Consider the following 16,289-nt stretch of genomic DNA (forward strand, 5'->3'; position numbering starts at 1 on the left):
CTTTGCTTTTAAGCCAACAATGCAAGTTGACAAGCACTTTTAGTAAAAGTTATCATCGACAACACCTAACCTTATTTGGTTTGGTATTCTCGTCTAGAGTGAAGAGGTTATATGATTGCTTACCACCTGCATGATTCCTCCCTTTTATAGTGATTTATGTTGTGATACAATCATTCTAAGCCATTAGATCACCGTTGTTCTTGTAGGATAACTCACCGGTCTAACTTTTCACTTTTGGTTTGTTGTAATTATATTTGAATTATAATCTTAATATTGTGATAAAAATCATAGTTAATACCTCAACATCATATGATCGAAATTATTGTACCACGAGTTAACCTTAGCATCCTACGAACTAATTGATAGAGATAAGATTTTAATCTCTATATTTTGTTGAGAAAAATTTTCTATTCTGTTGAGAAAAATTCTTACTCCGAATATGTATAAATAGAAGAGTGAACATGTTGATGTATTTAAGCTAAAACTTTTTCAATAAAATTTTTTCAATAATTGTTCTTATCTTCTATTCTTTCTATCATGGTAATCATAGCAGTGAGAAAAGCGAAGTTTCGCTTTTGCCTTTGGCCAGCGACCAACATCGTTGCATCCACATTCCTAAGACGCTCCACGGTAAATCCTCATCTTCCTCACCGCGGTAGTCTTCGCTGATCTGCCAATAGTCGACAGACTTAAGGAGAACGAAGGGAATGCTTGTGCCCTCACAGTAACAACAATTGCATCGATCCAAGATTGGTATCCTTTCAAGAGCACCATCTTGCAATCTCTCTATTTTGTTGAGAAAAATCTTTCCTCCTAATCTGTATAAATAGGAGAGGGAACATGTATTTAAGCAAAAATTATTTCAATAAAGCTTCTTCAACAAAGTTTCTTTAATAATTATTCTTATCTTCTATTTTTTCTATCATATAGAAAGAATAGAAGATAAGAACAATTATTGAAGAAGCTTTGTTGAAGAAGGGCTTTATTGAAGAAATGAAAACATTAACATGTCTCTCTCCTATTTATACAGATTAGGAGGAAGGATTTCCCTCAACAAAATAGAAGATTTTGCTCAATAGAATAGAAAGATTTTCACATATAATTTAAAAAATCTTATTTTTTATCATGCCCCCATAAGATGGTGCTCCAATCAAGGATATCAATCTTGGATCGATGCAAAAAATGGTTTACGAGCGAAAGTCGTGAGTAGAGCAAGAGCAAATTGCTACTGCTATTACGATTGCTGTTGGCGTGAGGGCATAGGCGTTCCTTTCATTCCCCTTAAGTTCACCCTTCGTTCTCCTTAAGTTCGTCGACTATTGGCAGATCAACGAAGACCATCACGGTGAGGAAGATGAGGATTGGTCGCGGAGCCTCTTAGGAATTTGGTTGCAGCGACGTTGGTCGCTGACCGAAGGCAAGGGCGAAGCTTTGCTTTTCTCGTCGCTGGCCAAAAACAAGAGCAAATGTTTGCTTTTCTCACTACTCTGATACTATGATGAAAAAAAATAGAAGATAAGAAAAATTATTGAAAAAGCTTTATTGAAGAAGTGAAAAAGCTTAAATACAGATGTAATAGGAATGATTTCCCTCGATAGAATGGAAGATTTTTCTCAACAGAATAGAAAGATTTCTTTATATAGTTGGGAAAATCACGAGTTTGACAAATAGATCACGATAATAATACGAAACGAATCAATAAAGTATTATGATATTATTGACTTGATATTACATAAACATGATTAAATCTATGATAGATGTACAATCATCTCCTATAATTGATGTCGATTATAAAAATAACGATACTGAAAACCCACTACAAAAGGGTTTTTACGTGCATTTCTCAAATACTGCTCTCAAGTTTTATTCAAATTCTTCAAACCTTAAATTAACTTAAATATCATATAAATATTTGTTGAGAACACCTCGACGTAGCTTTGTGAGGTTCAACACCTTCCAAGTTAGGTGAACAAATCATCGATCAAGATTGAACTGAGACAGAGATAACTCAAATAGTTATATAAGTTTCATGTAATAAAAAAACAAGGGACATAAAAACAGAAAGTTTCTAAATTATTTTTCTTAAAGAAAAATCTAATGGACCGTGGAGTTTTTTGTTTGAGACTAATAAATTTATTTTATTATCATTATTGTTTTCTTATTCAATCACTAATGAAACCTACAAATGCGTGTTATCCACACATGGGTATGTACTTATCCTCAAGTCAGTGTCACCACAACTTTGACGAGAGGCACCGTCCATTCTTTGCTACCTTAATCATGAAAGAAACTTATATTTAAGTCTGGTTTTGGGTAGATGTGATGGTAAGGTGGGTAATCATGTTGGAGATAAGAATCCATATAGTTACTTAGAGTTAATTTTTCTAATATGAAATGAATTATCTGTAAATACCCAATTAAATTGATTCAAGATATTTTTTATAATCGGATTTGAGGTGTAAGTACGTATTCTATTTTTTCCCCCAAAAGTATAAAAACCTGTGCATTACTTCTGTAAATCTTTATAAGTCAAAGTTTCTTCCCCACACAGAACTTGATTTATACTTAAATCAAAGGAGCAACGAATATTCTCAATAATATTTATGATTTGTAATGTAATCAAATATAAATATTAATTAAAATTATTATATCTGATTAATAAAATTATTTAATCTTTGGGTATGGAACCAAATGTTCGTCAGTCCGTAAAATCTTCCTTACTTTCATATATATTTTTTAGAGTTTATATACTTTGAAAGAATAAAATGATACACTCATCGTTCAAAAATAGATAATTTCTTATAAATCAATTGCACTAATTACCGATATCCCTTATCATGATTCAAAATACATTTGCCGCACATTTTCCGGTTTCGATCCGCCTGCATTGCCAACGCTTCTCAATTCCCGACTCGAAATCCATGCGTGGTCAGATACCTGACGTGAAAGCAAGACGTTGCGTCCCGCGGTCACAAGTGGGCCCGCCGGGCGACGGAGTTAACGTACCCGCAGGTGGGTCCCGCAGACAAAATGACCTACTCGACCTCAAATTTTCTTTCCCCTAGAAATCCAGACAAAGCTGATCCAACCGAAAGAGAGAGAGAGAGAGAGAGAGAGAGAGGGGAATGGAGAGCGGGGCGGTGAGGTACGGGATCATAGGGGTGGGGATGATGGGGAGGGAGCACATGGTCAACCTCGCCCACCTCCGCAGCGAGGGTGCCACTGTCACCTGCGTCGCCGACCCCCACCCTTCCTCGCTGGAGCACGCCCTCGACCTCGCCCGCTCCCTCCACGCGCCACCTCCCGCGGTAATACTTGGACTTCTCTCTTGCCGACCACTCTATACTTGCCTAAAACCGGGTCCGACACTCTTGTCGCTCCTCCACCTCCCGCAAAACAGAATCTTGGATTATCTGAATGGTCGGTCTCAGAAAGAAAATTTGTCCTTGATGGGACGATATTGATCCAATTCTTGAGGATGCTCGCCAGGCCTCCGGACCGAGCAAGCCCTGTTTAGCTTAACCTGAGTACCTACGTTTCGACGAGGATTTTTGTACTGGTCCAGTTGAACTGCCACAGTAGACTTTATAGGAATCTCTTTTGGACGAAGTTACTGCGGAGCTTGATTCATTTATGACTTTGTTTGGTTGCCTGGAGTTGCTGTCAAGTTATACCGAAGGACCCGACCTATGAGGGCGTATCAGAGTTATTGATGGAGGTTTAGATGGAGTAGTTTTTGTTTCCAGTTATTTAGTTTTTGTTTCCAGTTATTTATAGTGCGCTCTGATTAGCCTTGGAGTTATCTGCTGAGTGTTTCATAGATGAAACTTAACTCCAGTGAACTTAGTCATATATTGATCTTCGTTCGATGGTGCTTGTTAGAAGATGGATATTGGCCTCTGTTATTACTTCTTTTCTACTTTCCTTCTTTTACTGTTCTGCTTCTTTCTCAAATTGTCATCTTTATTGTGGGATTATCTCTTTACATAGTTTTAGCTTGGTCATGAAATCAGTTAATGTTAAGCAATATGTTAAATGTACGATGTGATGAGATTAAGTCATCTTTATGTCATTCATTCAGCTAGTATATGCACCAATAAAGTCAAGGCCACAACTTTCTCATTTTCAATGGTTTATGCTAGATATCCTCCTCTATGACTTTTGCTTTATCCTTTTATAGAGTTCAGGCACCCAACAACTGCTTGGGTGGTCATCTGTTTCTAGGAACTACACTAGCAATGTGTCATTTGCTGTCAAGAGAAAGCATGTGACACTTGAAATTTTGGCTTTTCAATTTCACCTACCAGGCATGTAAACTTGTGACTGATGCTATTATGATATATGGTCTAAGTAACATAATAGCTGAAGCTAAGATAGAACCAATGACTTGCTTTTTTACATTCCAATAGCCGATACATGCACAGGAAATTATTAAGTAATGTTTTCAACTTGATTAAGGTAAATTGAATTTTCAAGTGGGGTCTTTGAATTGTTTTTTTCCTATTTTTCTTAAGACTGTTAGCCAACACTTGCTTTCTGAATCACATCAGTTAGTTCTGGAGGTGTTAGGACTTAGGATAATCTGTTTCAGTTAAGGTGATAATTTAAAAAAAAATCTTTTTTTGGAAAATTATTAGTCATAAGTTATATAAGATTGGTGTTAAACAATGTGTAAAAGCCTTAGATAAGTTGTGGATTGAAATACATTTTTTATACTTGATTGATCAAGGATATCCTTTTTAGTACCAGGTACTGGTTGCTAGTCAGACTAATTCAATGTGTTGGTAGTTAAAGAAAAGAAAATTAGTATAGAAGTAACAACTGATCTTCCTTCTTCTTCTCCTTGTTCTTCTAGACCTCACTTGTTTCTTCAAATATCGTGGGAGTTCTATATATCTTGCAAGTTCAAAATATCTCTTTAATTGTGTTTTACCATGGCATGCTGGGGTTTAATACACTATTTTTTGTATTTTTAGCTTGTGTTGGAGGGCATATATCTCAAGTCAAATAGGGTTGCCCATGCCATATTGTGTGGGCAAACCAGGCATGTTATTTCTAGTTTACTTTGGTTCTATGTGCAGCATCCATAGTCTCCTTAGAATTCTTGTCTGTGACATCACATTTAATATACGGTTACAAAGTTTAAAATTGTATGCATGGTAATAGCAAGAATCGGTCGACTAATCTTTGTTACCTTCAATTGTGTTCCCCCAAATAAGTCTGAGATATCTTCAATTGACTAATACACCAGGCATATCATCAAAAGAATTCCTAAAGCTTGCTAAATATTCTATGATGATAGAAAGGCTTCGGTTGGGAGGGCTTGTGAAACTTTAATGGATTTTTTTCCATTTCTAGGTTTTATCTGCAGATAATTATAAGATATTTGTATTATTTTGGTGGACTGATATGTTAAGCTCAGGATAGTAATTTTAATATGTTGCAATGTAAGAACTAAGAACTACCAATCATATATGTCACTATTCCCTTGATATCCACTAAATTAAGTTACAGAGATCACTACAGGTATTGGAGAGAATGACTGCTAAAACATGTAGTTGGACTTGTAAGTTCTCTTTTATGTAAGGATAGTGTAACTGGTGCAGTCTATACTACTATTTGATAGCAAATCTTCTGGGCCAGTGTACTTGTTCAACCAAAGATATAGCAAAATAGAGGTAAATGAGATATATAAGAAGTTCTTACAGGCTGGTTTGGCTTGAGGAAGAAATCTGGGGCTTTTATATGTATCACAACACTAGAAAGGTAACTTGTTTCATACCTTTCATAATGGGTGGGCCAATGGAATATTTTAATCTCTTAAAATTACTTTTGTGATTGTTGGTATTATTCTTACAACCTTTCCTCCCTTCCAATCTGCAGCCTGCTGATAAACTTTGAAACCTTCAGGTATTTCCAGGACATCGTCAGCTATTAGACAGTGGGCTTTGTGATGTTGTGGTTGTGTCATCTCCAAACATGACGCACTTTGAAATTCTCATGGATATAATTAACCATCATAAGCCCCACCATGTTCTCGTGGAAAAGCCATTATGCACTACTGTTGAGGACTGCAGAAAGGTAAGATATTATGTTTCTTGATGAATTGTTTGGATGTAAATATTACATACTTTCTTGCTTGCACTCACTATGCATCTTTAAAAATTGAGTGATCTACAATCCTGATTAAAATATACTTATAGATGGCTTAATACAGGCTCATGTTAATCTATTAGATAGACATTGCTTCAAATCAAATTTCTTAGGGAGTTGATGCAATGAATCTATGCATGCATACCTTCTGCTACATTTAGTTGCTTAATTAGTGATTCTCCTTTCATGGTTTACAAGTTGGGACGAATTCTTTGTCATTTGCGAAAAAATTAGAACCAAGTCAATAAAAGCTTTGAAAGATCTTGCATGCGTTCTGTTGAGATTCTTTTATATGCAGGTCAATAAATCAGAAAGTCAAGAAGGCCATACTCGAGAACGATTTCCCTAAACATTTGATTTCAGAATTAAGCAACATATTTGTATAATACTGAACAAGTTAAGGTGATTTTTTTGGTATATTTTATTTTGTGCAAACAGTAAGTGATGAAGTCAGAATTTGATTCCCAGACATTTCAATGATCTAATAAAATTTTTTGGTTTTACTAGCTAAACGACTCAGCACCTTCAAAATTTGTTGTAAGGTAAGATTCAAACTCTCAACATAAGTGAGTCAGGAAAACTACCACCAGATTATTATTTTTTAATTTCTGTCTATCCCTATATTTTTTCTAGAAGGCTTCCGATTAGGTACAAGATGAAATCAGTAAAAAACTTTTGACCAAGATTTACGTGTGGAATGACCTATTTTTTAAATTGATTTGTGGCTTTAGCTGAAATCGAAATTTGGTTGTCTCTGCTTGGTCCTCTGCTAGATGAAAACACTTTTAGTTACCATCTTTTTATTATCCTCAATGAGGACAATTTGGTATGGACCCATTCTCCTGAGTTTTACCCTTACAGTGCTTGAAACTGGTGAAATTCATATATAACAAAGTGACTTAGATCGGCTAGACTAGAAGGTGAACTAGAACCTTCATGTTTTCCCTTTATGAAATTTTATGCTTGGAAATCGCTTTGGGGGCATTTTCTAATTTCAGATTGCACAAATGATACTGGCTATTCACTGTTGTATTGCACAGTGATTTTTACAAATTGATGTGGTGTACGGATAGATTTAGAGATAAATAGCAGCATTCAAACAGAATAATCCTCAATATTAAATCACCACGTTTCAACACATCCTAATTGTCAAAGTTATCAATTTCCAAGCTAAGCTACTACTATACAGGGCAAGTCACCAAGTGGAAGCCAAATTTATCAAGTTCCATGCTACTTAGTTCCAATGCACCATGCATTAGTAATATTTTATAAAGTAGTTGCTGGTTGAGATATTTAATGTGCAAATCATTCATAAAGGAGGGGAGGGGAGCTTGTTAGGAACCTTGAATTAGCCCACATGGATCCTTCTTATTGAGCTCTTAGTTACTAATTTTTCCAAGAAAAGAGAAGAGAAATGACTTTCTTATATCCTAAATTCTACCCTCTTCTCTTGTTCAACATCAGTTGTTGTCAACCCTTCCTATGCTCTTGGTCTATTATCCTTATGACAATTAGAATAGGTAGAGCCATAGAGATCAACATAGTAGAGCAATGATAGGGCATGACACAGATGAAAGGATGAAGAAATTGAAGCTCTATGAAGGCAAGTTGAAGAGCCATGTGTCTTGAACGTCAAGAAGCTTACAACTCTAGACATTAAAACCATGGTTACACAAGTGATGCATCCAAAGACGTGAATTTGATTATGCTCTGACTTTATTTTCACAATCCAATAATCTCTAATAAGGAAACAGAATCTTCATTGACTAAATAGAGGGACTCTATAGGTTGATGGTTCAGAATAACTCTAGAGAGATGGAGAAATAACTTGTTGCAAGATATGTTGGAGGTCCAAGAGTGATGATTCGTGATGAAGTGGAGATAAATGACCACAATAGTTGTCCAATGCTTGACAATTAGCACTGAAAGTCAAAGCAAAACTAGTCAGCAGTTGAGTAAAGAGTGTGCTAATATTTAGTTGCATTTCTCTTGTAAAGGATATTTTACTCATAATAATGTTAGGGTCAAAAGCAATTGAAATTGTGAGAAGTGCAATCAATTCAACTCTTACTACTCATGGTGAAGGGTAATTTAGTCATACCAACCATTATTCACTTGTTTCAAATGCAAATAAGTAGAAAATTATATGAATGAGTGCCCATAAGGACAAACGGATACATGAGTAAATTTTGTGGAAGAAGATGACAAAGAATTAAAGATCTTGGGGAACCAAATATGATGAATAAGCTCAAAAGGCTTATGAAGTGATTGCTTCCAAAGAAGGTGAGTGCTTGGTGATCCATACCAATCTTCCAAACAACAGCATTGTAGTATTCATTTTTTCCAGAATTTTTTGTAATATGTTTGATTTCATTTCTTGCTCGTATTCCCTGTGTTACCTTGTGTTTTATCCTTCATAAATATCTTGTCATAGATTGTGAATGCAGCCAAGCAGCGGCCAGATATTCTAGTCCAAGTTGGACTAGAATACAGGTATATGCCTCCTGTATCTAAACTAATTGACATAGTGAAGAGTGGAATACTCGGGCATGTCAAAATGGTGGCAATCCGCGAACATCGATTTCCTTTCCTGGTTAAGGTACATGAGTTTGTAACTATAGTACAATTGTGACTTTCCTACTCATAAGTAAACCAATGTTTTTTCTTTGGATATATCTTTTGTAATATTGCATGATTTTTGTAGGTCAACAATTGGAACCGTTTTAATGTTAACACTGGGGGAACTCTGGTTGAGAAGTGTTGCCACTTTTTTGATTTGATGAGGCTGTTCGCAGCCGCAAATCCTGTTCGTGTGATGGCTTCTGGATCTATTGATGTTAACCACAAGGATGAGACTTACGATGGAAAGGTCATTTTTTTCTACACTTCCAATGAAGATATCTCAAGCACTTGGATTCTTCTGGTTGATTGTATGCCAATCATTCTTGTAATCTTCTTTTCTATATTCATAGATTTGATCCAGATGCCTGAGGTGTTTTGAAATGAGGTGCTGATATTGGTTTGTTTTACTAGGTGACCATCATCTACAAGTAAACATGGGAACTATTTAGGAGGAAACATAATATTAAAAGCAGGGTTTCATCTCCTCTATCACTCAATTCATATCCTTCAATCTCCTTTTCTGATTCGTCAGAATTAACTTTCTCTTCAATATTTATCACCCTTGATGATTTTTCACGTCTTTGCTTTACGTGTTGTCCAACATATGTCCTTGTTTCTCCAAGCTCAGATGCTCTTGCTATGTCATCCAATATAAAATTTTCATCATAAATAATCAACTCATCTTTTGTGTCTGATGTGTTAGCGCCTATCTTCCTAACTAGCCATTCATTTGAATTATCAATATCACTTAGAGAAATACAGTCAATGTTATTCCGTAAAATTATGACTAGGAAGTGTTTGATTATACTTGGTATATACTAAATCATGCAATCTTTGATGCTCCAACATGGTTTTCTTCTTTGTACAATTATTGTGGGAGTTTAAGACCTACTTACTATTTATGGATGACATTAGACTATCATGTTTGGTACAGAAATCTACTAGATTAGTTGCAAGTTCTTAATGTGCTTGTCTATTCAATCACAACCCAATTACGTTCACAACCTGTAGCATTGCGAGCTAAACTTAAAATTATAACTAACCATTGTAACATGTAAGTTTGTCGCTGAATTGCAATTAAGCTCCAACAATCAACTGCAAAGTTATATTTTAAATATCAATAGATAAGTACATTAAACTCATACTATCTTTAAGTACATAGTTCTCCTTGTTCGAATTGGCATTGTGAATCCACAAAGGTCTCTTGGGCTTTTTATATGATGACAATTCAATCATTATTTTATCTCCATTACTAGTGCTGTGAACCAAACTACCTGTGTTAATATAACCCATTAACAAATTCATCAAATTCTATAAAAAATTTTAGATTTAGAAAGTGCATGCAATGGATGATGAATCATTTCAGGTCATGACATTGAGTTATTTATTAAATATTCCTATGATTTGCTTTTTTTTTTTTTTGTACTACCAGATTCTATTTTTGTTGGTAATGATGTGTGTTTTGTTTAGAATACCATTGGTTCTCATACTTAAACGCTGGATATAGGTGCCAGACATCATTGATAATGCATTCGTGATAGTAGAATTTGATAATGGTACTCGTGGCATGCTTGACTTGTGCATGTTTGCTGAAGGCAGCAAGAATGAGCAAGAAATATCTGTCGTAGGTGACATTGGGAAGGTATTTTTCTCAAGTTCTTTGAGATATTGTTGAAAAACTTTCTTATGTCTTCTTTACTACATCCTCGTCTTGACTTCTAATTTGTTTCTATAATGAATGGCTACATTGATGATAATCTGCTGTCTGTTTTACAAATTAATTGTGTCTAATAATATGAGTTTATTGTTTCCTCAAAAATAAAAAAGAACATGAGTTCGTTGTTATATTATCTAATATTACTTTTGAGTTTTGACAACTCAGAACTTGTTAACAGGGTGAGGCCTTTGTTCCTGAGAGCATTGTACATGTTGGCCTTAGAGCTGAAGGAAGAGCTGGAGTGAAGATAGAAAAAGCCGAGGATGCACGAATCAAGTATGCACAATCAACTATTTAAATTTAACTCTCCTTTTTGTGTCATGTAATTTTATCTTGTAACCATATGCTTACAAATAATATGCTAGTTGAAAACTCGAAAATTTATATAAAACATTTACAAGTTGTCAAAGTCATCAGTTACATTGACATTAATAGTCCCCTTAAACTAGATGAAAAACTTTCCTCCTGCTGAACCAAGTATCTTAACTTTCTTCAGTAAGTATTGTGGTTCTCAATTTGTGTTGAGAAAAGCACAGTTTGTTATTCAATTCAAAGTGGAAATCTTTATTTGATTGATATGATGATTAGTTCCTAGTCTCAGTACTCAACTTCTAATGCAATAAACCTAGCTTGCTTTATAGAAGGTTTTATTCCTTCAAACAAGGATTGAAATATCATACCGTACTGAAGTTTCGACATTCTCTCGGTATGATACGGTACTGTATATCGAGCAGTATACCGCTCGGTATCCCGTTCGGTATATATATATATATATATATATATATATATATATATATATATATATATATATATATATACACCTTTCGGTAGTGAGCAGTCTACGTACCGGTTTACTATCGGATCGGTATGTACCGCCCGTAACGGGCGGTATCATTCGAAACTGTATACCTTGCCTTCAAGTTAATGAATTGTAGTTTGCTTGTTAAGGTCTTTTTTAATTTTTGAAAAAACTTGTGTCATTTCTTTTGCCCCCTTGTATCCTTTGGGATGGCTATTGGCACTTGGTGAGTTTTCCTCTTGTTGGTTACTATCTCTGCTAGTCTTTTTTATCAAGGGTTTCCCTTTTAGTGTTGTAAACGAGTGTAATTGTGGTCAAACTGACAAAATCTTGGTGTCGTCAGTATGAAGGGTAGTATCAATTGTCTACTGCTAGAAAAAAGAAAAAAATTGTATAGAGGGATTATGTTCTTGTTCTATGTCTTAGGCTTATTGGTTGGCATTACTTGTAGAACTCAAGATGAGGAAAAAATAAAAGAAATTGCTTAAAGATGATGCCATAGGTATGGATCAGTTTAAATTGATTTGTAGAAGAACTAGTCAAAAATGGTTTCGTTTTGTATAATAATATTTGATGCTAGGATTTTGAATTTCAGTGTTGGTACTTCTACTGGTCCCCGATCGGATCAGTACAGTACTATTGATATACCACCAACATGTTGAATCTCGTATTTTGATGATGAAACCACTTGATATGTGTTTATGATTTAAACTGCATTTTGAGTGATGTAGGTCTACTCGATCAGGATTAGACAGTTGACGCAGGAGGAATTGACGTTGCGCCGGAGGAGATCACGTCAGGATATTGGACGGCAGAAGGCTTCGGACGTCGGGCATCGGGCCAAGGAGAGCGGAATTGCGCCAAGGATATCGGGGTTGCGGAGGTCAACCACCGATTGGGCAACAAGCCGCAAGAGAGGATGATGCGCTGAAGAATCGGACGAAGTGCCAACCAATGACGTGCCGGGCAACGGAATGTTGATTCGCGTTGTAATAATTGTCTAGATCGGAGTAGAGTTTTAGTTTGTGTGTGTAGGAATAACTATGATAATGAGAAAGACATAAAGCGAAACAAAGTGCGGAGTCAAGCGCGAAGGATTCATTGGGAGTTCGAGAGTTCGACGGAAGTCCGAAGGTTCGTCGGGAATGCTGCCGGAACTAGCCGAGAATGAGTAGGGAGCTTGCCGAAGGGTTTTTTGGAAGCTCACCGAAAGGTTCATGGGAAGTTCGCGGAGCTCGCCGAGAAAGATCGGAGCTTGCCGAAGAAGCTCGTTGGAACTCGCCAAGATCAAATCGTGAAGTCTAGGAGCTTGTCGGGAGTCCGCAGAATGGTTTCCGAGAGTTTATCGGAAGACCGTCGGAAGTTCGTCGGAAGCTCGCCGGAAGAAGTCTTGACTTACGAACCTTGTAATAGCTTAGAAAATGTCTTTAAATTCGTAGTTAGCACGTTAATTAGGGTTATGATTAGGTGTTAATCCTATAACCCAAGTAGGGGCCAATTGGGCCCAAGTTCGGACTAGTTTGGGGCAAGATTGAAGCCCAACTAGTGGGTTGAAAACACTGTAGGTGGGCTGAAAACACTGTAGGCGGTGGCACCGCCTGGGCTGGGCGGTGGCACCGCCTAGCACTGTCAACGTTTGACAGTTACAAGCGGTGGCACCGCCACTAACAAGCGGTGGCACCGCCACTGACAAGCGGTGGCACCGCCAGCATCGGGAACTCCACGAGAATTCAAATTTGGAGCCCAAATTTGAATCCTCTTGAGGCCTATAAATACCTCTCAAATCTCAGCTGAGATTACAACTTTTTGAGCTGCAAGTGTTTAAGAGAAAGGCCCTAGAAAAGTCTTAGATAGTCTTGTTTTCAATTTGCTAGTGTTCACCTCCTTCTTTCTTGCTGAAAATCTGTAAGAGAGTGAACCGCTTGTAAAAGTTGTAAGAGGGGTATTCACCCTTTCCTTTCAAGAGATTTGCTAGTGGAAGGTGGGAGCCTCATCGAAGAGGGGCCTCGCAAGTGGATGTAGGTCACTTGACCGAACCACTTTAAAAACGGCGTAATCTCTTGTTTGCATTTCTTATTGTCATTTACATTACTGCAAACCTTCTTACTTGCTTTGTTTCATCATTATCTTTGCTGCTCAACTTTGCGAATACGCTTTCAAGTTAATTACTTCCGATTCCGATTTTTATCGTACGAAGATTTTTCTAAAACCAAAGTTTTAATCCGCTGCACTAATTCACCCCCCCCCCCTCTTAGTGCCGCTCTGATCCTAACACAACAAATATATCAGCCAATACAGGTGGAGCGAAAAGGAAAACAGAACTATTGGGAAGGTTCACAAAACATAGTTGTACTTCTTCCTATTCATTTTCGTCCTCTCTCCATTTTTTTCATTGTCACAATGACTTCTTGTATGTTTTCATGGAAGCTTAATTGCTTAAAGCTGAAGTAGCTCCCAATTCCCTAAGCCCTCAACCCCATAATCAAAAGCTCTTTGATCTAGTTTGGCCATCTGTTGATGAAATAATTGCAATGCTCTAATCTATTTGAGAAAAAAGAGTTATGAAAAGCCTGATTGGGGTGGTTCCTACATGCTGGCCAAGTGGCCAGTACTGATGTTCCGTGTTCCAGTTGGTGGTTGGACCAGTCTATAGACTCTATACTGCCTGGTAGAGTTGGTTATACCATGTTAACCAATCTTTTCTCAGTCGGAATCATCAGTTAAAAAGGACAAGGACAATGCCCCTTTTAACAACTTTAAATTAGGATGTCTGCATCTTAGTCCTGAGTCGATGTGTTTTCACTGGCTGGTACAAACATTATACTTTCACAGTCCTCTGTTCAAATTAAAAAAAAAGGTTCAATTTTTAATTTTTTTTCATTATTTGTTTTAGCTCTAGAACTATTTTAGTTTCCCATCTTATATTTTACTTTTTAAACTTTTAGAGCATAAATAAAATTCTAACTTTTCTATCTTTTTTCTGAGTTAATATGTGGGTTCAAAAAAGTATTTTTTTGGAGAACTAAAAGGAAGTTTCGTTGGATTCATCGAGCAAAGAAGACCAGTGGCTGGTTAGATTTGAGGACTTGTTGATGGTGGGTTGGGTGTACAAAAGAGTGAAATATATCAAGAGAGGTTTATGATTGTGAGGACTTGGAATTAATTCAGTGAGGTCCAGACTTTAGGCCGGTGTGCCTTACTACTGATTTTGGCTTGGTTTGGACTCTATCTGAGATAAGGTCTGTGATATGTTTAGCTTATTGCTCGGGAGGTTAGAATTTCAAGCAATATTCATCATAGGAGGCAATAAGCATAGATTCCAGCCTTATGCTACCAGGATTTTGTATATGTGAGAATGATTTCATACCTACTAGATTCTGCTAAACAGAATATTTTGATAACAATTAAGTCTATTTCCCACTCCATCCCCAGTCTTAATGCATCCAGGAGAAATTCTTCTTATTCTGTCTCTGCATCAAAATTACCACCATATTTCTTTGTCATGATACAATACTTTGGTTTCTCTATGCATCATGGAAAGTAAGTTTCTATTGTTTATGGGTAAGTTTTTGCTGGAATTCAAGAACTGATCAATAGGTCATCTACATCTTACAGAATTTTTTAGTCCATTTGTGTTCAACTTAGAGACAAACAGGTCGCCTACCTCCTACATAACTTTTTCATACAGTATTGTAATCCTTTAAATTGTTTGTGATATTCAAACTGAGAGAATGATGTCATGCAAGTGGTGTTGTGTCATGTGACATACTAGTAGTATCACTGGTATATAAGGGATAGTCCGAGATATAGGACTCAGTGGCCTCATTACTTATTGTTAATCTTATACATATTGGGTCATGTCAGCATGCCATGCTGTATAAATTTTGAGTTAGTAGGTTGTACCTAGACTTCTACATGGTACCAAAATGGGTTTCCCAAGGTTTGTCATGCACTGAAACTTAAAGGGGCTTTCTAGGTTCTGTACTGCCTTAAATAGAACCTTAGTATTGGTCGGTGCAATTCATATAAGTTATTGGAATAGTTGTTACTCAGAATCTCAGATCACGATTGGCGATGTTTATCGTTCAAAATTATGAATCCAAATGAGAATTTTAACTTAGGGAGCAGTGAACATCTGTAATTTAATCTCAGAATTGGTGGGTCTGTGCTGTATTTTGTTCTTAATTCTTATACATAAGGTGGAATTTTCAATGTTCCAGAAGTCCAAAGACAAGAATATCAAATCAGTGGTCACTTTCAAAGTTTTCTAATTCGACAGGATGAATGTTTCATGATACTTCAAGGTGACTGTCACTTAGCAGATAAGAAATTCCAGAATTTTTTCTGGAGAAGATATTGGTACACAGCATAAACAAATTAGGACTCTGTTCATGCAATCGAACATGGATTACAATTTTGATCATATCTTGCTGCTTGCCTTAAGCTCACATTTTTTTAGTCTTTGTAAAAATCAAGTCAACCAACCTGCCATTGATAGATCATCATCCCATGTTCTTCGCTGCAATTTTCGTCTTACGTTTTACTCTACTGAGCTTATGACACTTTATTGGCTTCTGATTATTTTTGGAGAATCCAAACTTTTCATACTTTATTTTTGTTCTTTACTTTCATGTGTCTGTTTTAACAAGTCTAGGTATGATGGACTACATCATGGATCAAGCTACCTGGAACACCTGCATTTTTTATCTGTGATCAAAGGTGAAAGTATCGATGCCCCTGCCGTCAGCTTGATGGATGGTCTGTTATCTGTTGCAATCGGCGTTGCTGCTCAACTTTCAATCGAGAAAGGACGCTTTATTACCATTCAAGAGATCTTGCGATGCTAGGACTTATGATCATTCATTTCAAGGTATTCGATGACTATTAAGGCTTATATTTTATTTTTTTGTTCATATATTAACATTGATCCTTTTGAGATCCAGCATTAGTTACCTCCTTGTATTGTTCCTATACAAACTTAAACATGAGCTTTATCAA

At 36.4% G+C, this 16,289-nt stretch overlaps 1 protein-coding gene across 3 annotated transcripts; it reads left to right on the forward strand.

Moving 5' to 3' along the window:
* The first annotated feature begins 3,090 nt into the window (after positions 1 to 3,090).
* On the forward strand, positions 3,091 to 16,289 carry LOC103990378 (uncharacterized). 3 transcript variants are annotated; one of them, XM_065191254.1, is made up of 7 exons: positions 3,093 to 3,308; positions 5,911 to 6,081; positions 8,588 to 8,752; positions 8,858 to 9,022; positions 10,283 to 10,417; positions 10,671 to 10,768; positions 15,941 to 16,140. In XM_065191254.1, the coding sequence occupies exons 1-7, from the start codon at positions 3,126 to 3,128 to the stop codon at positions 16,002 to 16,004; spliced, it is 981 nt and encodes a 326-aa protein (XP_065047326.1). In that variant the 5' UTR covers positions 3,093 to 3,125; the 3' UTR covers positions 16,005 to 16,140. The 3 variants fall into 3 exon arrangements, with proteins under 3 accessions (XP_065047327.1, XP_065047326.1, XP_009407764.2); XM_009409489.3 differs by having other exon boundaries at positions 3,095 to 3,308; positions 15,946 to 16,289; XM_065191255.1 differs by lacking the exon at positions 10,283 to 10,417 and having other exon boundaries at positions 3,091 to 3,308; positions 15,946 to 16,289.

This window comes from Musa acuminata, chromosome BXJ1-7 (genome assembly GCF_036884655.1).
Source record: "Musa acuminata AAA Group cultivar baxijiao chromosome BXJ1-7, Cavendish_Baxijiao_AAA, whole genome shotgun sequence".
NCBI lineage: Eukaryota > Viridiplantae > Streptophyta > Magnoliopsida > Zingiberales > Musaceae > Musa > Musa acuminata.

What these genes read in the sequence shown, in the direction of transcription:
- LOC103990378 (XM_009409489.3), top strand. Translation starts at nt 3,126, where the DNA reads ATGGAGAGCGGGGCGGTGAGGTACGGGATCATAGGGGTGGGGATGATG. An exon ending in ATGAGACTTACGATGGAAAG is followed by an intron (nt 9,023 to 10,282) that starts GTCATTTTTTTC and finishes CGCTGGATATAG; the next exon opens with GTGCCAGACATCATTGATAA. An exon ending in GCCGAGGATGCACGAATCAA is followed by an intron (nt 10,769 to 15,945) that starts GTATGCACAATC and finishes TAACAAGTCTAG; the next exon opens with GTATGATGGACTACATCATG.